General features: G+C 42.7%; 1 protein-coding gene across 1 annotated transcript; it reads left to right on the forward strand.

Moving 5' to 3' along the window:
* The first annotated feature begins 1,772 nt into the window (after positions 1–1,772).
* Positions 1,773–22,299, forward strand: CREG2 (cellular repressor of E1A stimulated genes 2). Its single transcript, XM_054055444.1, has 4 exons — positions 1,773–2,353; positions 6,167–6,336; positions 17,152–17,265; positions 18,577–22,299. The coding sequence occupies exons 1-4, from the start codon at positions 1,952–1,954 to the stop codon at positions 18,722–18,724; spliced, it is 834 nt and encodes a 277-aa protein (XP_053911419.1). The 5' UTR covers positions 1,773–1,951; the 3' UTR covers positions 18,725–22,299.
* Positions 22,300–24,253: the final 1,954 nt, after the last annotated feature.

The raw sequence follows: 24,253 nt of genomic DNA on the forward strand, positions 1-24,253 counted from the left end.
CTAGATACGTAACATATTCTCACGGAGCAATTAAGCAGCAGTTGTAACGGCACACTGATCTCGTGATGTGTTCTTCACAGTTATGGAAAACAAAGGTATATTAGATGTATCTTAGAACCTTGCACAAGGCAAAGGCTCCCGTGAAATTCATTCCTCCTGTCTCCTATTGAACCTGTACTCCTTAAATAATATGCATGAATGCAATGAAAGTTTACAAGCATATATTTTAAAGAATTATAAGTTTACATTGCCATATTGAAGGAGTGTACTGCCAAGAATAGGCAAGGGGCAGGGATGCAAAAGCGCCTTTACTAAACGGGGCCATTGATAGAAACTCAAATACACATTCAAATCTTTGCTTAATTAAAACCTTGCCTGGGAAACATATAATTTAATAGCAGCTCCACATACTTACACGTCAAAATGAATCCCATGAAATGAAAACCACAACTAATGAGGTCTGCCTTTCTAGGACTTGAGGTCTTGCTGTTGCCCAACCCCAGTGACCAAATGAAGCTTTCCCTGCAATGGGAGCATTCACATAGGCATGCTTCTTCGTGGATTCTCCCTTTTCTATCATAATAAATGGAGAGACTGCACCGCTTCCACCTTGGTGGTTTCATGTACCTGTTTTTGCAGTACATATAGAGAACTATTCTGTGAAATAACTGCCCGACTGCACATCTGACTAAGACAGTCCAGCAGCCACAAAAGTCCCCAGCAAATGACATGCAAACACAGGTCAGACAATGGGATGAGAGTAGCCCTCAAGAGAAGGATTTGGGGGTGCTGGTGGATCAGAAGCTCAACATGAGCTGGTAATGTGCACTTGCAGCCCGGAAAGTCAACTCTGTCCTGGGCAGCATCAGAAAAAGGGTGACCAGAAGGCTGAGGAAGCTGATTCTGCCCCTTTCTTCACTCTCATGAGACCTGGAGTCTCATCTGACATAAATGCTTACCCGGAGTACTGTGTTCGTTTCTGGAGTCCTCAGCACCGGAAGGACACTGATCTGCTAGAGTATGTCCAGAGGAGGGCCATGAAGATGATCAGAGGTCTGGAGCACTTTCCCCATGAGGACAAGCTGAGACAGTTGGAGTTGTTCAGCCTGGAGAAGAGAAGACTGGGGGGAGACCTTACAGCAACCTTCCAGTACCTGAGAAGGGCCTACAAGAAAGCTGGGGAGGGGCTGTTCACAAAGGCTTGTGGTGATAGGATGAGGGGCAATGGGTATAAACTGCAGAGGGGCAGATTAGATGTAAGGAAGAATTTCCCCACCATGAGAGTGGTGAGGCACTGGCACAGGTTCCCAGGGAAGCTGTGGATGCCCCATCCCTGGAGGTTGGATGGGGCCTTGGGCAGCCTTATCCAGTGAGAAGTGTCCCTGCCCATGGCAGGGGGGTTGGAACTGGATCATCTTTAAGGTCCCTTCAAACCCAAACTATTTTATGATTCCATTATTTAGATTAGATATTAGGAATTTATTTTTTTCCTATGGGCGCCATTAAGGCACTGGCACAGGTTGCCCAGGGAAGGTGTGGCTGCCCCATCCCTGGGTGTGTTCAAGACCAGGTTGGACGAGGCTCTGAGCAACCTGTTCAAGTGGGAGGTGTCCCTGCCCATGGCAGGGGGGTTGGAACAAGATGGGCTTTGAGGTCCTTTCTAACGCAAACCCTTGCATGACTCTATAACCCCGCTGTGAGACCCACGCCCGGGGCTCACCCCTGCGTGGCTGCAGAGCCACGAGAGGCTGAACCCCGCCCCAGCCGCGGGGGTCTGTCCCGGCGGGCTGCGGGTGGGCACCCCCGACACCCGGGATACCCCAAACCGCACGGGGGTGGCGGGAGAGGGCCCGAAAGGAAGGCGTGCGGGCGGTGCGAAGGAGGGAGGCTGCGGCAGCTCTGCGGGGCGCCGGGAGGGGGTGCCGCCGAGGTGCCGGAGCCGCCGCAGAAGATGTCGCCGAGGCGGTGGCTGCGGGCGTGCTGGTGGCTGCCGGCGCTGCTCTGCGGCGGCGCCGCGGGCTACGTGGTGGTCAGCTCGGTGTCCTGGCCGCTGCCCGAGGAAGGAGCGCCGGCCGACGAGCTGCACAGCTCTTCCACCGAGGAGGCTCTCCCCGCGCTGCTGGAAGAGCCGGGCGGCCTCTGGAAGCGGAGCTACCCAGCCTCGCCCTACCGGGAGGATGCGGCGCTCAGCTCGGTGCCGGCGGCGCGGCGAGCCGGGATGAGGGATGCGCCATCCAGGATGTTTTCCTACCCACGGGAGGGAGTCGGGGCGCCGGGAAGCGCTGGCACCGCCCGGTACCTCGCCCGGTACAACACCTGGGGCTTCGTGGCTACGCGGGCGGCGCAAGGAAAGGTACCGTGCCCTCCGGGATACCCCCCGGGATGCTGCGGGATGCCCCCAGGATGCCGCGGGATGCCCCAGGATACCCCTTGGAATGCCGCGGGATGCCCCCCGGGATGCCGGGGATGCCGCGAGATGCCCCCCCGGGACGCCCCGGAATACCCCCGGAATGCCCCCGGTTCCCCCCCGGGATGCCGAGCACCGGGAGCGGCGCTTTGGCCCCGCGGCGGTAGCAGCAGCGGCAAAACGCGCGGATAAACTGGTTAAAAAAACTCCTTCTAGGGAGAGAAATGACGTTTGGAGTCCGGCTAAGAAAAAAACACCCCACACCAGTGATACAAGAAGTAATTACTGGTACCAAAAAAAGCGATATTTTGATTCAAGCTAAAGCCAAGCTTCATCATTCAAAAGCAGCGTGGCCAGCAGGGCGAGGGAGGGGGTTCTGCCCCTCTATTCCTCTCTTGTGAGACCTCATCTGGAGTACTGTGTCCAGTTCTGCAATCCTCAATGTAAGAAGGATATGGAGCTGTTGGAACGGGTCCAGAGGAGGACTACAAAGATGATCAGAGGGCTGGAGCACCTTCCCTACGAGGACAGACTGAGAGAGTTGGGCTTGTTCAGCCTGGAGAAGAGAAGGGCCTGAGGAGACCTTATAGCGACCTTCCAGTATCTGAAGGGGCTACAGGAAAGCTGGGGAGGGGCTATTCAAAAAGGCTTGTGGTGATAGGATGAGGGGGAACAGGTATAAACTGGAGAGGGGCAGATTTAGACTGGACATTAGGAAGAGTTTCTTCACCATGAGAGTGGTGAGGCACTGGCACAGGTTGCCCAGGGAAGCTGTGGCTGCCCCATCCCTGAAGGTGTTCAAGGCCAGGTTGGATGAGGCTTTGAGCAACCTGTTCAAGTGGGAGGTGTCCCTGTCTATGGCAGGGGGGCTGGAATTGGATGATCGTCAAGGTCCCTTCCAACCCAAACTATTCTATGATTCTATGATCCTTCCATTGTTTTCTTTTTTTTTTTTGAAAGACAGACAGAAGGTCCCTCCCATAGCATGTTTTCTTTAAAACACTATTTTTTTTCCAGACACTATTTCTTCTTTGAAGATGATAATGTCTTGTGTTCAGTATAAGCTGTGCTGAACAGATCTGTCTTCTATAATCACCTCTGTTTGGAGTTTTCTTTCTATCTCATATGCAAGGTCAGACAGAGAGATGGCTCCAAAGCTCCAAATTAGTAAGAGTTTGGACTGTTGCAAAGTTTCATAATAACATTAAAATTAGACCTTGTAAATTAGTAGAATATGCATAAGATTCTGGGAAAATTTATCCAGATGCATGTAAGTGGTAAATATATTCTCTAACCAGCTCTTGTCTTGCTTCATGTGACTGGTGCAGATCGCTCCCTTGTGTTGCCCAGGCCTGATAAAGGATGCTCGCTTTCTAAAACTCAAAAATGCATCAGAGAGAGTTTTATTTGCTGGCATTTTCAGTATCACCTGAAAGGCACAGAGAAAGCAAAATATTTAAGCCAGAACCAGGCTTTTTCATTCCTGTTTGCCAGGGATGGATGTTTGCACCCTCCAGCCTGCTGCCAGCCCCTACCAATAGGGGGTGAGCAGGGCCTGAGCCTCCTCCACCTGCCCTGGGCTCTGGCTGTTATCAGGGGAAACGGGAGAGAGGGAGACCCAGCTCTGCTACTGCTAAAACTGTCTGTCCTGCAGCGGTCAAGCTATAGTAGCTTAAAGGGTAATTTCTCTGTCAGGAGCATTAAGCAAAATAACTGGGCTGCGCTGAACAAACAGAGTCATGAGTGTTTAAATATTTCCTTTTTTAAAATGAAAGTTTGGAATTAGAAACAGCATCCGATACCACTCAGACAAAAGAAAGAAACAAAAAGGACGAAAGAATACACCTTCACATTTTCTTGAAAGCACTCACAGATTGATTAATGTACAATTAAAAAACAGGCAAAGTTAGCACATTAATCTTCATAGAATCATAGAACAGTTTGGTTTGGAAGGAACCTCAAAGATCATCCAGTTCCAACCCCCCTGCTATGGTCAGGAACACCTCGCACTGGATTAGGTTGTTCAAAGCCCCATCCAACCTGGTCTTGAACACTTCCAGGGATGGGGTATCCATGACTTCTCTGGGCAGCTTGTTTTAGTGCCTCACCATCCTCACTGTAGAAAAAATTCTTCCTAATAACTAATCTAAATCTCCCCACTTTTAGCTTAAAACCATTACCCTTCATCCTGTCACTGCAGTCCCTTATAAAGAGCCCCACCCCAGCTTTCCTGTAGCCCCCTTCAAGTACTGGAAGGCTGCTATAACGTTTCCTCCGAGCCTTCTCTTCTCCAGGCTGAACAACTCTGACTCTCAGCTGTCCTCATATGGGAAGTGCTCCAGCCCTCTGATCATCTTTGTAGCCCTCCTCTGGACTCACTTTAACAGATTCATGTCCTTCCTGTGCTGAATCCATCTTCAGAAAGCTTGACTGACTTAGTGGCAGTTTATGTTATTGTGAAATACAAAGCAACGGCTTAAATAAATATACCATTAAATAACAAGCTGGACATACATTTGATGAGGGAGTGTTGCTGCTGTGAATGGTGAGTTATGCTGCCGGCGATCTCAGTTCTTTTCGAGAATCCACTGTAACATCAACCATGCACAACAGACTGAGCATTTTAGGCTATGGAAACATGTCCTGCAATATTACTGATGACTACTAATTTTCTTTTCTTTGTAACTCTTAATAATAAACAGATATTTGTAATTTCTAAGTCATGTAGCTGCATTAAAGCATTCCTTCTAAGGAATGCTAACAAAGTCCAGTTATAAACATTAAAATTTTAAACGCATATGAACAGTAAAAATGAGAAAGCATGCAATCCAGGTAATATTATCCAGGGTTTTCTTATTAACTATTCATACTTAATTTGATTTTAGTGCAAAGGATTTGCCAGTTACATTGAATTAATGTGTCGACTCATAATTTTACTATTTAACATCTAATTGACCATGAGGAAAGAAATCTCTGAAGAAATGAAAAAATAGTAATTTAGTAAGTATCTGTCATTGTGATTTATAATAGGATGAAAAAGCATAGCAGGAGTATAAATCATTATGGAGAATATTAATGTGTGTTACTAGTGGGCAAGGATATTTTTGCTTGTGTTGTATCCACTGTGTGTACACAGCTCAGTGTATAGAAGAAAACTTTTTGAAAACTTGACTCCTGGGTGTCCCTCTTTGCATGTGGGAGGAAAGTTTATTCTGGCTGTTTTGATGTCTGAGACACAAACACACCCACCCCACCCCCCATATAGATGGTGTTCTTGCCCAGGCAATGGAGCTGATGTCCAGATTTATTTTAAACACAAGTCTAGCTAAAATGTGTTCCCCTCTCTCTTCGCAAATCGAAGTCAAAAGAGTAGGCAAAATTAGTGGCAAAAGCAGGCTGAATCAAGGCTAAATTAGGCTCTGTATTCTTTTGGATTTGAGAAAGGTGTCAGCACTGTTCTGGAGCAAATATTTCTTGACGCTGAGGGCATTGATTTTAATGCAGTTGGTGGAAGAAAAAACGTACTCTGCAGTGTCATGGACAGGACTGGAAAGAAGAAATAGAGGAGAGATCTATTTTCATAGATGCATGATTTATCTAAGTTAGAAGAAAGACTGTCTTATTCACGATGACAACAGAAAGTGGGAGACTGAGCAATGAGGGGTTACTGTCCCCCCTGCTAGAGCCCTTCAGGGAATCGGGACATTGTAAACTGTCCATATGCAAAGATGTAACCAGTTGCTTATTTGAATTTTGCAGATCCAAGGTATGCCCTATGGGAACTGTTTACTTCTAAGTGATGGTCCTGTCAATAACAGCACTGGAATCCCTTTCTTTTATGTGACACCGAAGGATAACACTGTGGTAGATCTCCTGAAGAATTCCGTGGCTTCTGTGACCCTGCCAGAGGCAGACGGAAATTTCTGCAGGTAACAGAGTTTTAGCTGCCTACTACCACCTTCAGTGAGAAAAAAGTCCTCAGAAAAAAATGCTGGGTTACCACCTTCAGTGCCTCACATTTATTTTTGGCTTTCACCATCAGCTACAGGCTCGTCCTTAGATTTGTTTTGCAGTAGGCTGTCCCAGTAAAGTCTGGTAAAGAAAAGCAGAAGTGTCATTGAAGTATGCTGTACCATCCAGAGCTGCAGGGGCTTTCAGCTTGCACAGTAATATACCTACATTTTAATGTCTTCTTGGAGGTGCCAGGTAAAATCTACGTGTTCAAGATCCTATTATACCCCATGGTGATCTAGTCAATAAAGTCCATATTGTTTCGGGGGGTACCCAAGTCATGGTAAAGCAGATACCCTTTGCTCCACTGAACAGCTCTATAGGTCCTGCTGGTTGCCTTGACAGAGCTTTAGTTCCCCAGAGTCTATAGGGGGACCTCAGGCTCCCAGTTTACAAGTTATATACTCAAGACCATGCCATTCAGTCTAATTTCCACTTCTTCAGAGGATGTGATTGAATATAGTATCATCACAAATTTTTGGCACCTTGCATATCGTAAATAGTCAGTAATCAACATCCCACATAAAGGAAGCCAGGTCTGAGATTTACCCATCTACAGCCGGCCCCAGGTTTGTCTCTCCAGAGATAGTAGTAAGTTGACTTCTTTCTTCCTAATCATATGTACAGTGAATAAATTCCATATCACTGAAGCATTACATGTGTAAAATGTATGTAAATAAACTTGACAATGATTCAGTTTTCCCTTCCAATGCTTGTCTCCTTGAAAAAGACGTATCCCTGCCATATGTCTGTTTACAGCCAAACATGTGGCAAACTTGACTGGGTCACTCTTGTGTGAAGCGTTATTTCCAAAGGCCTCTTTACGTGACTAAGTACATGACACCAAAATTGTGTCAGACAGGGCTCTGTTACCAAAGCAGATGTTAGCTTAGAGAGAGGGGGAAGAACTGGAAACTACAGGCTGCTTCAGAAAGAAACAGGATTGAAAGTTTTTACCCCATTTTAGGGTTCTTTTGTGGGGAGGAGAGGTTTATCTTAAGAACTGGATCATATTCCCCAGCTGGTAATTGCCTTGCGTATTATCCCACCTCTCAAGCCCACTAGCTGAGAACACCACTGGAAAAAGGAATGATGAATGGCAAATATATCGCACATTATGGTTGCACTTGTCTGCGTTTGCCTCCAGAACACACTATATGTTTTCTTAAGAGTTATACGATGGCAAAATGGAAGGTTTCTTAGTCTTAAGCAGTACAAGTGATTTAAGACTTACATCGCATTCACAAGGAATGGAAATCAAGGCTTCCTCTTGCAACATCAGACACATGATAGGAACTTTCTGTCACAACATTTGTTAGGGTAATTTGACTTCGAATGCTTGAGAAGGTCATCAGAGTGGTGATTAGGACCAGAATGATTCTGCTTGGTCCTTAAAATTATTTCATTAAATATTTTGCATTAATAATTTCAAATTTAAGTAAATATATCGGTTATTTCCTAACAGGCTAATGGAACTTACTGCTGCTTTTGAAGTATTTTCATTCAAACAAAGTGTGACCTGAATATCTAGACGAAGTGCTTAAAAATGTATATTAAGTTTGATGTCCTACCACTTACCCAATGGCCTGTTTTCACTTCTGAAAACTACACACCCAGTTAGGCACTTAAGTGTAGCCTTTTATCCCTGACTTTAAACATCCACTCTTGGAAGTCTTTGTCTTTTATGTTTTAGTAACATCACCACCTGATCTACCTGTTTGGAAAGTGCCAACTCACCAGCTAAAGAGAAATACTACAGGATTTGTAGAAATATTAAATTCATATGTATCACAACCCTTTGAGAATATTTATTTGCTTGTTTTCTAATAAGTAACTATTAATTTCCAAACTAAACCACTGCCTTTTTTGTTCCATGTGCCAGAATGTGCTGCTGTTTGTCTTGCAGCCTGGATTCTGCCACCTGACTCTTTTGTCCCTTCTGCAGCCTGATACCATGCTTTCTGACAAGAGTTCTCTGGGCACCACCAGGGAGCTAAACCTGGATTTTCAAGACAGCTTAGGCCAAACTCATTACTAGTTGCCACATCCCTACTCTCCCCTCCCCACGACCAGCCACCATGATGTGCTGTGGCCTCCCCAGTCTCCACCAGCTCTGGGCTTTGCCTGACCCTGAGTTGAAACATAAATCTGAAGAAAATTAACCCAATGACAAGAATAAGGTTTTATGCCAGTCCTTCACCTTTTTTCCCATGGCCCCTACTGCTTCTGGCCATGCAATCCCACCCCTCCCTTCAGATGACCATATAGTGGGCCTATTTTAGCTCAGTGCCCCAGCAGAAACCTCTTCCCTTTTTTTAATTAGATTTCTATGGGGTTAGTAACTTGGATCCAAGAGCCAGAGGAGTGCAAAGGAGGAAAGGAGGAGGAAAACAGGACATGTCTATTTCAGCATGTAACTATACTCTAAATATTGAACTTACTACTGAATTGAGTACAAAGATCCAGAGTCTAATCAGTGTTTTTAGCATTATTTATTTATTTTGTTCTTGGATTCCACTTGTTTTCATTATTTTTGAAGTTCTTATCTGGAACAGATGTTGGTTGGCATTAGTGCAAAGAACAAGCGATTACGGGGAATGAAAAGCCAGGGCATTTGTTGAGCTGCAGTTTGTGGGTTTGCTCATAACTAGGAAAATGTGAGCAAGCTTTGGGGGTGTCTCACAGTCAGGAAGCATGTCAGCACTGAAAAGTTTTCTTGGTTAAGGATGTCATAATTGTTTGGGCTTCAAAATAATTATACAAAATAACTAAATGAATTTAGCTCTGTGAGAGAAAGTTCATGTCCTTGTATGCCAGCAGTGTATTTGTAGCTTGTTTTCATGTGGAATTTTATTAGTATTTCATTATTAACCTACTGTGAGTTGTAAGGATTAAAATAAATGTGAAAGCTGGTTGATGCCTGTAGTCAATGCTCCTGGGAGAATTTGGCACTCTGGTGAAAAATGCTTCTGACCTATTGCATGCAAAAGAAATCTCTGGCCTTTAGAAAGAAAATACAGCTGACATTTCAATAGTCTTCTTGTATCTAATGAGTATCAGGTGACTAGTGTGTGTGTACATCAGTTTGATATTAAATTTATTTAGTAGCAGATTTAATTTCTTTTGTTTCAGAACAGACTCAAATTTCAAATGATGACAATAAATATTTTCACTCTCAGGGATGTAAGGAATAAAGAGTGGCCTTTTTGGTACTCAAGCCTTAATGTTTAATCAGCTGGAGAGAAAATCTGAAAAGCCTAAACTAATAAGAGAGATAACACTTAATAATGAAAGAAAGAGAGCTGTGATGCATCTGAATAGGCAGTAATTGCAAGACATAATAATGTTGCAGCTACAGTCTGGATTCTTCATCTCTGACCTAGAGATTGCCATTTCCCACAGGGAGACGGGCTGTACTTCTCTGAGAAGGCTGTCTGATGGCCAGGCTACAGAAAACATTCATTAGCCACTACATTGCATTCGATCTGAAAGCTGATAAATGGATAAGAGGCAAGAAAAATTAAATGATTCAGGCCTATAAATAGACTAAGCTGGCATGTCTATTCCACAGACAAGCTGAAAAGAGTGAGTCTCATTCTTATAGCTTTCAGAGGGAGCAAGACTGAGCCCGACATTAAAGAATAGAGCAGCTATTGTTCTAAACACATTTCCCAACACACAGTCTGCTCAAAGGATCTCTCTTTCCAAGTAAGCTCCTGGGCCTGCCTCATTACAGCTGCAGTCTGGAAAACAGGCAATTAATTTTAAACGTGTGTCGCCTCCTTGACATCAGGTTCAGCACATTTGTAGGGACCATCTGCAGCTTTCTTTGAGAAGGAGCAGTTACACAGCTGCCAGAAACTGGTTTTCACTCAAGGGGAAAAAGAAAGAAAAGCAACGAGCTTTGGGGTCAGTCCATGCGTTTATTTTCCTTTGCTATTAGTTTGGAGGATGGTGTTTCAAATCCACGGTGCAGGCTGTGAGTGATTTTGAGGGACCCAGGTTCCTCTCCTGGTGTATGACTTGCATCAGGGATGGCCATCAAAGCCATTTTACCCACCATGCTTCATCTATAGTTTGAGGTAGCAGATCAGCACGATCAGGCAGATGTGTTCAGTGGATGTAAGCTGGCTCTGTAGGTTTCCTAAACTCTGCACTGAAAAGGCTGAGTTTTCACTGGGAGGCACTGAGCCTCTCCAGCACTCCTAGGTACCACCAGGCCATGGGAAGAGGAGAGTAATTTGGTGGTTTAGGGTTCCTGCTGATCAGCAGCATATATAAACTACTAACTTCATTCCTCTGCAATCCCGAGAGACAATAGACCTTCCATGAGTTGCAGACAACTTTTGAGATGTCATTTGGACATCCAACATGTAGCCACCTCTGGGTTTGTAGAGTCACTGTCTGTTAATAGAAGGATGAATGTACCAAATCTGGTGCTGCACCTTCATGCAAAGAGAAATGACGCATGCAGAAGACAAAGGCTAAATACAGACACCCCTCGGTTTTTGAGATCCACCTCCTGGTCCTGTGGTGCAGACACATTTCTAGTTCTGGTATTTGTATTTGCCCTTTTTAGTCATATGCAAATAATTATGTCAGTAGCTGTTCCTGAATAATCTGTATTTAAAAAAATCAGGAAGATACCAAGTTAGAAACTCAAATATGAAACCTACTATCATCATGACCCACTGTACACAATATAGCTCTAAATTACTATTTTTTTCCTGTATTCTTAGATAACCAACTTCCCCAAAGCCCTTTCTAGTGAAGTAGTATGTGTTTCTCTGACTCTGTTTACAGAAATAGTTGCTGTGATTCTTCCTTTTTTTCCCTGTGAATTGTCTATGGTTAAACTATATAAAAGTTTCCTGTCTGACGCATAGGGTTCAGCCAAAGAAATGAGCTGTTATTGCCAATGAAGACAGACAAACAGATTGACTTCACTTAACAAATTCTCATTAAAACATCCTAGGAAGAATTATCTTCTTGGAAGAGTGAAATTGTTTAAAACATGAAAATAGGTATACTATGAATACATGTTCACTGAGATGCAGAAGAGCCACGGTACCAATGCTCCTCAGCTCCAGAGCCTGACTTCAGATTCAGAACAGATGACTGCTCTTCCAAAAGCAAAAGCAAAAAATGTCTTTTAACTATCTTTGCTGGCTCTCAGACACGTCTGATAAAGAAATTCTTGTCAAAATCAAAGCAGGGCAGGTCAAAACTGCTCAGCCGTATCCAGCTGAAGGCCGGCAACAGCTTTTCAGATTATAAAATTGCTTTCAGCAGAGATTTTGTTTGACGTTCAGGCCACATAGATTAGCAGCACCAATACATTCTTTCTGCTTCAGAGACTCTGGTAGTTAGTGGTAAGCAAATTAATTGTATGAGGAGGATAACTTGCTTTTCAAAATTAATCACATTTATGAATCAAAATTACATGCGCTTTACCATAATTCTCTGGGATCACAGCATTTCCTCCCTTCCTTTCTGTAGATTTTAGGGAACCAAAAAATCCTATGATGTATCATATATACTAGGAAAAAGAACTCTGAGCCTCATGCCCATTTTGGGGCTAGGCAAACAGGAGCCCTGCACAGGGTGACAAGGTGCCTGCCTTTGGTCTATAGGAGGTGACAGGGATGAGTCGTTCCAGCAGCCAGTCCCCACCTCCTCACTGCATGACTCTGAATGGCTGCTGCTGCTGTTGTAGAAAGGCTAGGATGTATGGAGACAGTCATTGCCCTTATGCCACGCATGAACTGCATGCTCTCAAGTAGAAGAAAATGTAGAAAAAGTGTCCTCTGGGGCTTTCTTCTTGATCTGTGACTCCCGTTTTCTGCAATAAGAGAAAGCTGTTTCCCAACTTCTTTTCTTTTCTTTCCCATTCTGTTCAAGAAATCATCGAATCATAGAATCATAGAATCACTAGGTTGGAAGGGACCCACTGGGTCATCGAGTCCAACCATTCCTAACACTCCCTAAACCATGCCCTTCAGCACCTCCAGGGAAGGTGACTCAACTACCTCCCTGGGCAGCCTAGAGGAGTGTAAGCAGTGATTCCTCGCAGAGCGGGGAGAACTAGGTTCAGAGGAGATGAAGAGGATTTATGTATCCTGACAGGGAAGATAGAAGGTCCTATCTCCTCAGGGGGGGTAGAGGAGAAGGATGGCAGCTCCTTTGTGGGAAAAGGAGGCTAGGGGGGAAAACTAAAACAGAGATTTCTCTCCATAGACCCCTGCTTTCTCCCCCAATTCCTGAAGCATTACTGAACTCTCTCACCTTCCTGGCTTTCTTTCCCAAATGCCTCCCAAACTCCTGTTTTGCCTTTACTGCTGATGTGTGCCAGATCCATTTCACCTCAGTAACAGACTGTAGGGGCTTAGAATAATGAAGATAATGCTCAGGGATATTTTTTGGTCAGAAACCAGGAGACAGAGCATCGTCAGTCAAAGCAGAGATCTCAACTGCAAAAGGGAATTCTAACAAAGTCCCAACACCACCACATCAGCCTGAACATGAGTTCGTTAGATTTGGACTTGGCTAGTTGTTCTATAGGAACCTTCTAATTAAAATCCAAGAGATTGCTAGTGTAGTAAACTATTTAATGAGTAGGTGGCACTCTTTACTCTGAACCACTCTTGAACCATGACCCAGAAAGTGCAGAAGTGGTATGCAGTAAAATAAGGCTGACATGTTCATCAGCAATGCACTCCCTGGCATTGCATCGCTGTTGGGAAACATATTTCACTTGGACATAGACTTCTTCTTGAGCTCAGTAAAGCTAGAACCTTTCTATGGTTTATACTCTCATCTCACATGCTTGGAAGAGACAACTGACTGGACTGGGTTAAACTTTGCATACCTAGTTTGCTTACCATAAGCAGAGGAAAAGGGATAATTCTTCTCTTTCCACAAATCAGATGGATAACTAAGATAATATCTTTCAATGCACTGTGTTCTTATAAAATGCATAAAAATCTTCTTCCATTTTAATCTGTCTTTCTTAAATTTCTGCAACAAGATATGTGTTTTCATAAGCATAAAAAATAAATGTGTCCCCTATTGCTTGGTCTCCTTCCATAGTTCTCTGCTTTCTCTTCCCTTCAGTTTGCTTTTTGTCGTAGACTTCATGAAATCCTCTCCAGGGAGGCAGAGAATCCGATTCTGGTAAAGATAGAGCCTGACAAGCCACCTCAGGTTTCCTCGACATCGTCCCTCCCCATGGCTGTGCCTCCCCCTCGGCCCTAGTCAGCAATGTGCAAGTGTTATATAAAGCCACTCCTCTGCACCTACTTGTTCTTGTGCCAGCAAAGGTAAAGGGAACCCATGGACTGAGAGCTGAATATGTGTTTATTTATACAGAAGGCAAGAAATTATCTTAGAAATTATCTTCCTAATTCTTAATTTATGAATTAAAAATTAGAATGCATTACTAGACCTCTATGGATGTGAGGGAGGAATACTGATTTATTGCAATTTTACCTTTATTATTTTTAGTAAAAATATGAGGTATATCCCTATCTATATCCCTTTACTACCAGGAAGCATAAGCCACATTTACATTAGTTGCACCAGTAACACCAGTGAAAATTCAAGACCTGTTCACAATAGAGGTAGATGTGGTAGCTTTAAGTTTAGTGATTTTTTTGTGGTTCAGAAAGTATAAAAGTAATCATGTGCTATTAGGGAAATACTATGCCAAACTATGCAGAAACAGATTACTTCAGAATATGAAGGGCTCCTTTGATAAAAGAAATACTCTAATGCTATAATGTAAGATTAGAATACAAGGTTCCTATTCTGAAACAGAAAACCTATGATAAGTGGCAGCAGTAAAAGCAAAGCCAACAAAGTATAAAAATAACACAGAGTATTCAACTCAAACATATCATTGCCCTGCTCAGCTCTTCCAGAACTTCATTTAAAATAATCTTAATAAATGATTTGTTTGCTTCACTTCCCAGAAAAACAAACTGACCCTCCAGAATATTATTCCAATGTGCAAAATTCAGAGTGAATAACTTCAACTGGGAATGGTAATATTGTGTGTGTGTCAATTAGTTAAACCCTGACTGATAAGAGAAGAACATAGAGAAAACTGCAAATAGAAGAAGGAGCCAGGGGAAAAAAAAATAAAAAAACAAAGCAGAAATAATACTATTCCAGATATGTATGCACAGTGAGTGGGTTTTGTTGTCAGCCAGACATGTGGAGAGCTGTTTTTTCTGTAAATCAGGTAAGAGTCACATCTGACACCAGTCCTATGGGGCAAAACCATCTCAGCAAAGGCAGGCAGAATCGCTGCTCAAACACAGCGACATCAGGTCTATTGCCTACTCAAAATCAATGAACACGCTTTTAGAATAAACTGGTACTTGGACAAAAAGACTAAATGACTGTAATTTGAGGTGTCAAACCAAAATCTCTTACTGCTCCTCATCACACCCAAATCCATTGCCTTGATCCATTCTGTGAAATGCAGATGTCGTTTAATAGCAATCCCTTTCTAATTCCTCTCTGAAAGTAATTAACAATGTCTTACCTAGGAGCTACACCCAAGAAAGGCATTTGCAGATATGCCTGCTTTTTGCAGATCTTCAGATATTCTATGATACTGTTAGGCTCTGGAGAGCCACACACACAGATACGTAGTGAGCAGTTTAAAGCAAACTTCTGAACTGAAATTTTGCTAGTGTGAAGTCCCTTCCATATCTGTAAAAATAATGTTGTTAAATATGCAAAGGTACATAGGGCTGTTGATAAGCTCTTCAGATTAAGCACGAATGATAACAATAGATCAGGAGATAACTTCAAATGGACTTTAAATCTCTGCTATCCAGGGCCAGCCATTGCAAGAGCATGAATCTGCATTGCCCTGTCTGCCGGGTGTGCAGGGCCTCAGCAGATACCCTTTGTCTGTGTGATTCCGCTCCTCTCTCTATAGCTGCAGACACTGTATTCACCTATATTTATTCATGATTGGTGGGTGAGCTTCTCCTTGGACCATGGAGGCTGAACGGCCATACAAAACCCGAAGGTTATGCAACAGAAATGCTGGGAACTACGGATGTCCCTGGGGCATGGAGCTGTGCTGCTAAGGGACCGGACGCTCTCAGTCCACTGTAAACGGGCTGGGAGACTGCACCTTCAGTGCACAGTAGGAGTTAGTGTTGAGGATCATCAGCATGCCAAGGTGACCAGGTAGACAAGTTTGTACTCTGAATATACACTCTAAAATAAACCCAGTGCCAGGGAAGGGAATGCACATTTTCAGGTACTCAGAACACAATTTATCTATTACCTCATAATGATAAAAAATATACTAGAGAAAATGAGACCATTAGTTATTGATGTGAACTGAGAGTTTGAGCTTGATCTTTGGCAGCTTTCCCATGGCAGAGGGAAAAGAGTGCGAGTAGTTTGTCCAAAGGTCGTTAAGCTGAACATCGTATTCAGACAACGCTGCTTCAGACTGAACAGGATGCTGAATAAACATCTCAGAGATGATGTGAATGCAAATGGCTCTTTGGAGCTCAGGCTACAGATGGTGCCATGTGCTTCCTGGGCGTAGCTGAGTATCCATCAGCCCGCTATACTTCCTTGCCTGTCTCTATGTTCATGTGCCAATCTATAAAAGCAGATACTTAATCCAGTGAGCTACACAGTCTTTCATAACCATCTGGGGGGGAATCTGCAGGTGTTAAATTAGCTGCAGGAGAATGCCCATATGTTTCCTGCATGCAACAGACACATATCGAGAATTACAACAACAACAAAAAAAAAGCAACCATTGCAGATTGCATGCAGTTAAGGCTAAAGGGCTCAAGCCGAGATCTTTAAGCAAAATCACACACAGATGAGATGTAATTTACTGTGATTTGCTGCTTTTGATTAAAACACACAGAGAAGAAGAAATGCAGTCTTCATTTCCTAATGTAGTTTCTTCGGGCTTATGTTCTTATGTGGGGTGACAGTCCTGTGATATGCTGAGCAGTCTCAGACCGCTGGCAGTGGGACTTGGGGCTGCTCAGCACTTACCAGGATCAGACCTTTGCAGTCTTTTCATACAACTTTTTATTTTGACTGGTCAATTTACTTCTGATTTATAACCTTGTATCATATATGTCAAGAGTCAGCAGTTGCCCCACAGCTACTAATGGGGGTTATTTATTATTACTGTACAGAAAGAGCCAAAAAGACAAAAGTAACTTCTGGTCTGAAGGATGAAAGCAGCTGGGGAATTTTTTTTTTAATAGATCTTGTCTCTTTGGTGGAAAGCAGTTGAAGAATGGGTAAAAAAATGAACAAAGATTGAATTTCCAAGGCAGGCACAAGGAAAAGACCTTATGTTTTACACACAAATACACACATGCACGCTTATTTTGTAGGCACAGGCACAGATTAACCATATCGGTAATTCTGTTCAGAATCCTGAATTCAGGTCTGCACATGTGTCTGGGAAAACTGCCATTTCCCCCCTTTTTTTACCCTCTAACATACATTAATCTATTTTTAAGAGTATAAATTAAGCGAATCTCTACAACAGAGATCTTCAGGTGAGTACTCTTTCAACAGCCCTACTGAATGTTATAGGTGGGTGTAGAGAAGACCTGCAAGGCTTGACAAAATATTGCAGCTTTTTACGTGCAAGCAGAAATTCATATTTCCTCGAAACTCTTAACAAAGAAACCAAGCTATTACACATAAGAGTTTTTCTCTGTGAACAGAAAAAATTTAATTGATCCAGAGGATCCAAGGTGTGCCAGGCTGACTCTCATGGGACAGATGGTCACGGTGCCTCCAGAGGAAGTGGAATTTGCCAAGCAAGCAATGTTTTCCAGGTCTGTATATAAGCAGCACATAATACAGTGCAGCCCGCAGGTTTGATGCGGCTGTTTGGTGTGGAAAATCTGAGAAGTAACAAGCCTGATCTTTACCTTGGGGCCATGAAGCATGTTGGCTCCTGTGTGGCTTGGAATGACAGGCAGAGCTGTGCAGCCTCGTTTTAACTCTTGGGGTAGAGAAAATATGGAAATGCAACTAGTCAGTACTGTTGGATTCTACTAAGACAGGTGGTTTATAATTTGGGGATTATGAAAATATTTCACCTGGATCTAAGAGTATATGTTACCTTTAATGATTCTTCCCCATCTTAGGACAGGTAGTGCTCTTCAGTCACAGCCCCCTACTCAGAGACAAGCCTTTTTTTACTAACTTTGCAGAAAATTGATTCCTCTGTGAGCCAGAGCTCACTAGCACCTTGGCAGCGGATGCTGGGAGCAAGAGCCAGAAAAATTTGGTGAGGATTGCTGCAGCTCACCCCATCCAATGCCAGCAGCAGCTGGAGCCACTGCCCAATGCCACGGTCATGGGTGCTCAAAGGGAAAACCCAGAAAATGGTGGGAAAACCTAGCTCAGTGCAGAGGGTGCCAAACTAACCATCTCCTCTGCAGGGTTTTGTACAGGGACAGAAGGGAGCTGAGCCAACCCTGCCCAGACTTGCACTACTTTCCACCATGCTCCCACGAACACCACGACTCAAACTGTACTATCTGCTCCATGCACCTCTGCTGAGCATCCCACGGCATCCTCTGCAGATGCACTCACTGGGGCTTGAGGACCAGACATCTACACTTAGTATTGCTGGCAGGAAGGGTCTCTTTGAGCTGGCTTAAAGGCAGACCCAAGAAATGAGACAGAATTACAGGACAAGAAGGCTGTAGCAGGCAACACCTCTAAGAGGCTGTGCTCTGCCTGCTAGCCAGTTCTATTAGCTCTCCTGCTGAACCAAAACAACTTCTACCAAAGAGGTATTTTCAGAACATTGCTGCCTTAAAACAGGTACAAACACAACCCTGAGACACACTCAGAGGATCTCTCCTAACTGTTTTTCAAACAACATCTACCTTTAGAGATGGGGTGCTGCTACAGGTGGAGGTGGTGTTCACTGGCTGCCTTCGGTGCAGTTCTCCTCAGACTGTGATGTAGAAGATCATAAACCTTACTGCAAGGGAGGGCAAGAAACATGAATGGTGGTGGTTATAGGATCTCAGGTTTTGCTCTAGCTGAGCATGCTGCACTGCAGAAAAAAAGCAGACAATGCTTATGCTTTGGCACATTCTTTTTGGGTTTGGTTTTCTTTGTCCTTCCAGGCATCCGGTGGTAAGAAAGTGGCCTCGCAGCTATGAGTGGTTCTTCATGAAAATGAACATTGAACACGTCTGGCTCCAGAGCTGGTATGGAGAAGTTTCTGCCATAGCAGTGGAAGAGTATTTAAAAGCAGTTCCCAGTAAAGGATGACCGAATGCACTTTGAGACAGAAATCTTCTGAGTTTCCATTCCAAACACTTAAAATTTCATGCTGGATGGTTACGTTACAGTGACATTTTTTTTTGCCCTCCCCCAAAGGCTTCAAAATAGCCCTGTCTTACATGGAGCAGAGCTAAAATAAACCAACACAGACTTTCAAATTACAAAGGATAGGTGGATACTAGCTCTACCCTGCAATGTACAAATGTGTCATTTCAAACAGGCAATGCACCATCTTGAACACTGCTCAAAAACACTTTGTAGCTGTTTGTTTTGTCTCTTATTGCTGTGGATCCACAGGGAAACTATGTGCTAAACATAAAGTTCTGATTTACAGAAAAAACAAATGGTGTGTTTGAAAGCCTCTATATATTGTGGAGGTATTACTGCTGCTTGGTCTCCTTTGGTTTGTAAGTACTTCTTAAGATAATAGCTGCAATGTTAGATATTTTAAGTTTTAAAGAACTATTTTGTTAAAGCGGTCCTTATTTGCTAAATTATATTTTCTACATGTGTTTTTCCCCTAAGTATCTAATTTGATATTTCACTAGAAAATTGAGCAGAAATTACCTCTTTTAGTAGAAAAAAAATGCAAGTAGCTCAAACAACGTGCCTCCAGTGTAACTTATCTCTTACTGACACAAAGCTGGTTAAACACGTTAAAGGCCCAAACCAAGTCGGCCCCACAAGGATTATCCAAACGCAAGTATAAACATTCTCATAAGAAGAATTTAAGTAAATGGTCTCAGCTAGCCTCTTCCTGTTATGAAACAGGAAAAGTATTTTTAATAGCCTGTAGTCCTCATTTTTTTGCAGCACTTCTCCAGCCACCACTGTATTTTTAACTCACTTGTGGAACTGATATTTGCAAACCACCCCTAACTCATCTAGGGGTGAAGCCACTCCCTTAACTCTGTTTTCTCACCAAGTTTTAAAGGGCTTGTTATGCTTTTCTTAAAAAAAAGGAACTCCAAAGATAGGTAGATTTTTCAGGCCGTGAAAAACTGATTTTCCTACCGTGGAAAGAGCAAACTTTGTTGAAAATACATTATGGCATCTCATGTGATAATACCAAAAGCCTTAAAAGGTCTTCTATTCACCTTCAGTCCTTTCTCTAGATACCCTGGTAAACTTATTCTGCAGTTCTTAAGGGTATTACTGTAACAAAGGTCCCATGGCTAACCCGCCAAGTCATTACACAGTTTGCAAATTATACAGCTATTCTCCCCCTTACATTAGGAAAGAAACACTGAGATGAGGTTTCTGTGCCTGTGGAGAAGGTCTTCCAGCATCTCTGGGAAGGCACGTGAGCTCTGGACACCAGCCCACACCACGATGGGGCTGAAGAGGAGCCTAGGTCCCTGGGTGAGTGACCTGAGCTTGTACAGGTTAATCCCTGAGCAGAGCTCAGAGGCAGCTGCTGAGCTCTGACCAGCTGGAAGCCAATTAAGTGTAGCTGAGCTGATTTTGCTTCAGGCATGAAGAGAGGCAGTCATTCCCCAACCAGTGCTGGGCACCATGCTGGTTTAACTACCAGGAGTCACTTATAGCCCCTGGGCAAGTTTAAGACTGCCAGCATCACTTCCGTTCCTGATATTCTGTAAGAATCAAAGACGAATGCAGGGGAGGGGAACTTTGTTTAGACACATGGTAAGCGTTTTCTTTTTTCTTGTCTCATTGCCAGAGACTCTGTTAGTCGTGCAGATTTTTGCAGAGGTAATTACACAAAAGGAGGAAGCATCCTGCCTGAATCTATTTCCTTTTTTTCTCTTGGCAGATGAGCAACATTTTCCCATTTGAGTTTGCCCCTGAATCTTGTACTGGTTAGTACTGAAGCAGAATGGCCCATCCTGTACAGATTTATAGAATACAGTCTCCCTTGATTCATGTCATTTTGCCATGGACATCTTTGTGGATTTTATACTTTGCCCATTAGGATTTATGGGACTTTAAAAACTGAGTTCAACACTAGACCCTGTAAGGGAATCTTCACACGTCTGACATTTCTGTTCAACTTTAAGTACATGTTTCATTATCGCAGTTCTCTGCTATTCCCAGAGAAATCTGAACTGCCTATTCCCTCCCCCACCCCTAAACACACACACACACACACACAGATTAAGCAAATCCAGTGTATAAACTTAATGTTTAAATAAGCTGAAGAAGAGAGGAAGAATTTTAGAAATGCTGCTATTGCTGTACTCCCAATTTCACTTACATCCTTAGACAGACTGGGAACTGCAACATGGTCCGGTGTCCTGTCCATTAACTTATTAACATCCTTGCCTTAAAACAGTAAGGGATTGTATTAATGATGTTCAGCAGAACTTTAACTATTTAAGAAGTCAGCAAGCACTAAGAAAGGTTTTGAATGTACAATACCCAACTTGCTACAGGCTGTCTCTCTGCACACTGAGATTAATTTGAGTTGCTTCTCCACTGTAAATTGACACATTCATCAAGCAACTTTTCTGTATGGGCCTGCCATGAGGTTCTTGACAGAGCTTCAAAACATGAAATGGGTATGGCATGTAATGTGATAAAAGGGGCTTCATGACAACATGCCATCTTAAATCACTGTTCTCATTTCATGCTTCTTTCTCCCAAGGAATTGCTACCATGAAAGTCCTTAAAGTCTGTAGAAATTAATGAAAAACATGACTTGCAGATTTTGAGTGGAATTTTCAGGACTAAAAAAAAAAGGGGAGGAGATGGTAGTTTGCTTAATTGGGCTTTGCATTATTAATTACACACTAGTTACGGTTTTTCTTTAAACTGACTAATATCTCAAGTGATATTGGTAATCACATGATAAATGATGCCTGTTAAAGCTTTTAACCCAAAGAGTGTTATTGAGATATAGTAAAATCATACTTCCTTGAGACTGTAAAGGGTTTGATCTGGCTTCACTTCAAGTCAATGGCAAAAAATCCTATTTATTTTTTGTGCTTTAATTATTAGATCAAATAAGCATTTTATAAAAGGTCTTGATAAACCTTTATAAAATTATTAAGCATTTAAACTAGCTGATGTGTAATTTATTTCCATGTGTTCTGTATTTTAGTTATTTCTGCAGCTTCCCCAAAAAAAGCTTGTTGTGCAATGTGTAGTATTTAAAACTTTAACTGTGGTTTTGCAATATTTAAGGAATGTATTTAGTCATGTCTGTATACTTGCTGAAAAAAAGGAAGACAAAGTTCTAAACTGGGGTTCTCAGTTTCTGCTAATTTGTGCAAACATAATGCATGTACAGGATATAAGCACAGCTAGTTTGAACTGCTGACTGTATTTAACCAAATAATGCTCTGTTCCTGATGAAATTTTCATCACTTCAGTGGATGAAATGCAACCTGTCTCATTTCTGGATGTGTACTGCAATTTACAATGTATTCTGATTTCTAAAGATACAGAATGTTGTTAACAAAATGCTGATCAAGAAGAAATGCAAATAAAACAAATTTCAAAGTGGAAACAGTAGTGAGAATATTCTTAAATCTGCAGGACAGCCCTATGCAAAGTAATTGACCTTTTGCTGACAGCCATTATAATTTCTATCTGATCTGAACATCTGCTCTTTTTTTTTTTTTTTTTTTTCTTGATCCAAGCTAATTTCCCTGAAAATACTTCTGGGAATTGAGACTCAGATCTGCCTTGGTACAGCCTTGTTTTTCTCTGGGGAGTAAGGTCTAGCCAAGCACCTTTCATCTTTCCTTCATCTTCTCATTACTGTCAGATTTGCTTTCACCCTGGCAGTTAAATGTCAAGCTTAACAACGTTTGCTCTTCTTTTCTGCAAGTGGGTACTGAGCACGCACCTCTCAGGTGTGCATTAATGGTGTTTTGGAAGTGTCCTTAGTGCTATTTGTTCCGTTGCTAGCCTTGCTCTTAGAAGTTCTTGTTACAGCTTGTTCTCTACTGTCTGCTTTCCTCTGGCATATTTTCTTAAGCCAAGGCTGACAATTTACTTTTTCATCTTGCTTTCCTACATCATCTATCAATAAAATCCAAGCTCTCCCACTACAATTCTCTCTTCATTTCCAATAAAGATTATGGGAAACAGCCTGTGTTCCCTATTTATGCCCTTCAGTCTTTGTCTTGCACTGGTTGGGCTGCATTCACTGTGAGGACTGTGACAACAGTTTCCTAACCTGTACAAATAACAGTCAACATCAGTTTCCTATTTCCAGTGACTCCATGTTCTTAAAGGAATATTTCCTGCAGGTATTCTTTTCTTTTGTACTGATTCTTTTTACTTTTATCCCATTTCCAAAGCGATACCTATTCTGATTACACCAAGCATCTTTCACTTTGTTACCAAAAAAATCTTGTTAGAGCAACATTTCTGGAATCACTGAAGTATTGTCAGTTTATTCGATTTGCTTTTTGCCAAATAACGAATTTGTGTTCCTTCCAAATTGTCTGTCACTTGCCATTCTTCAACACAGCCAACCCTCTACCTGCTTCTGCTCTGCCACCACCTCCAAATGGCCTGTCCCATCTAAGATTCTCCTCCTCCTCTGTTGCCTTATTGTCTTTTCCCTAAGTTTTTCTTCATTAACTCCACTTCTGCATTCTTCCCTCAACTTCCTTTTCCACGGCCCTCTCCATGCTACTTTGTCTGCTTAGTCTGGTCTGTTTTCTTGATTTTGCTACTTTAATCTTGTTCTCACAATGCTCAAGCATCCTAATGCTGCCAAATCTTTTGGGAGAATGCTGAAGAGACACTTTAAAGTATATTTTGGGTTTGAAGCCCTTTCTTTCTTTCCTTCCTTTCTTTCTTTCCTTCCTTCCTTCCTTCCTTCCTTCCTTCCTTCCTTCCTTCCTTCCTTCCTTCCTTCCTTCCTTCCTTCCTTCCTTCCTTCCTTCTTTCTCTTTCTCTGTCTCTCCTCTCCTCTCCTCTCCTCTCCTCTCCTCTCCTCTCCTCTCCTCTCCTCTCCTCTCCTCTCCTCTCCTCTCCTCTCCCCAACTCTGGAACAGAAATGGGAACGTATTGGCCTTATTGCTGACACAGTGTAGGGCAGTTCACTTCTGCAAAAACATATTCCACGCTCCACTAGACCTTGTCTGTGTCAGCAGCCACAACATATAATCATGATTAGGAAGTAAAGGATATTACACAATTCTGATCATGTTGTTTGACGACATAGTTTAACAATGTATGATCACCAAACTGTTGACTTCTTGAATGAAAAACTAGTGTATGAGACCATTAAAAAAAGAATGGTAGCTGGTGGGAACAAGCAATCCATAACAGAACCTGAAAAAGTGCACAGATGTCTTGCATGAAAAAATAGGCAAGCCTTCAAAGGTGTTTATTTGAGAAGAGGTATATATCAAATAGTTCTGTTTAATGGAAAATGAATCCATAATTATCATGTTTATTCTGTACCTTTATCTCTTATTTCAATAAATTTTTCCCCACATTTATTTTGTTTGCTTGGTACCTCCTACCATTTTTCACCCTTCTGAAATGAGCTCCCCTAGGCACACCACCACGAGCATCTTCCCCGTCCAACCTTGG

The sequence above is a fragment of the Cuculus canorus genome, chromosome 1 (genome assembly GCF_017976375.1).
Source record: "Cuculus canorus isolate bCucCan1 chromosome 1, bCucCan1.pri, whole genome shotgun sequence".
Classification (NCBI taxonomy): Eukaryota; Metazoa; Chordata; class Aves; order Cuculiformes; family Cuculidae; genus Cuculus; species Cuculus canorus.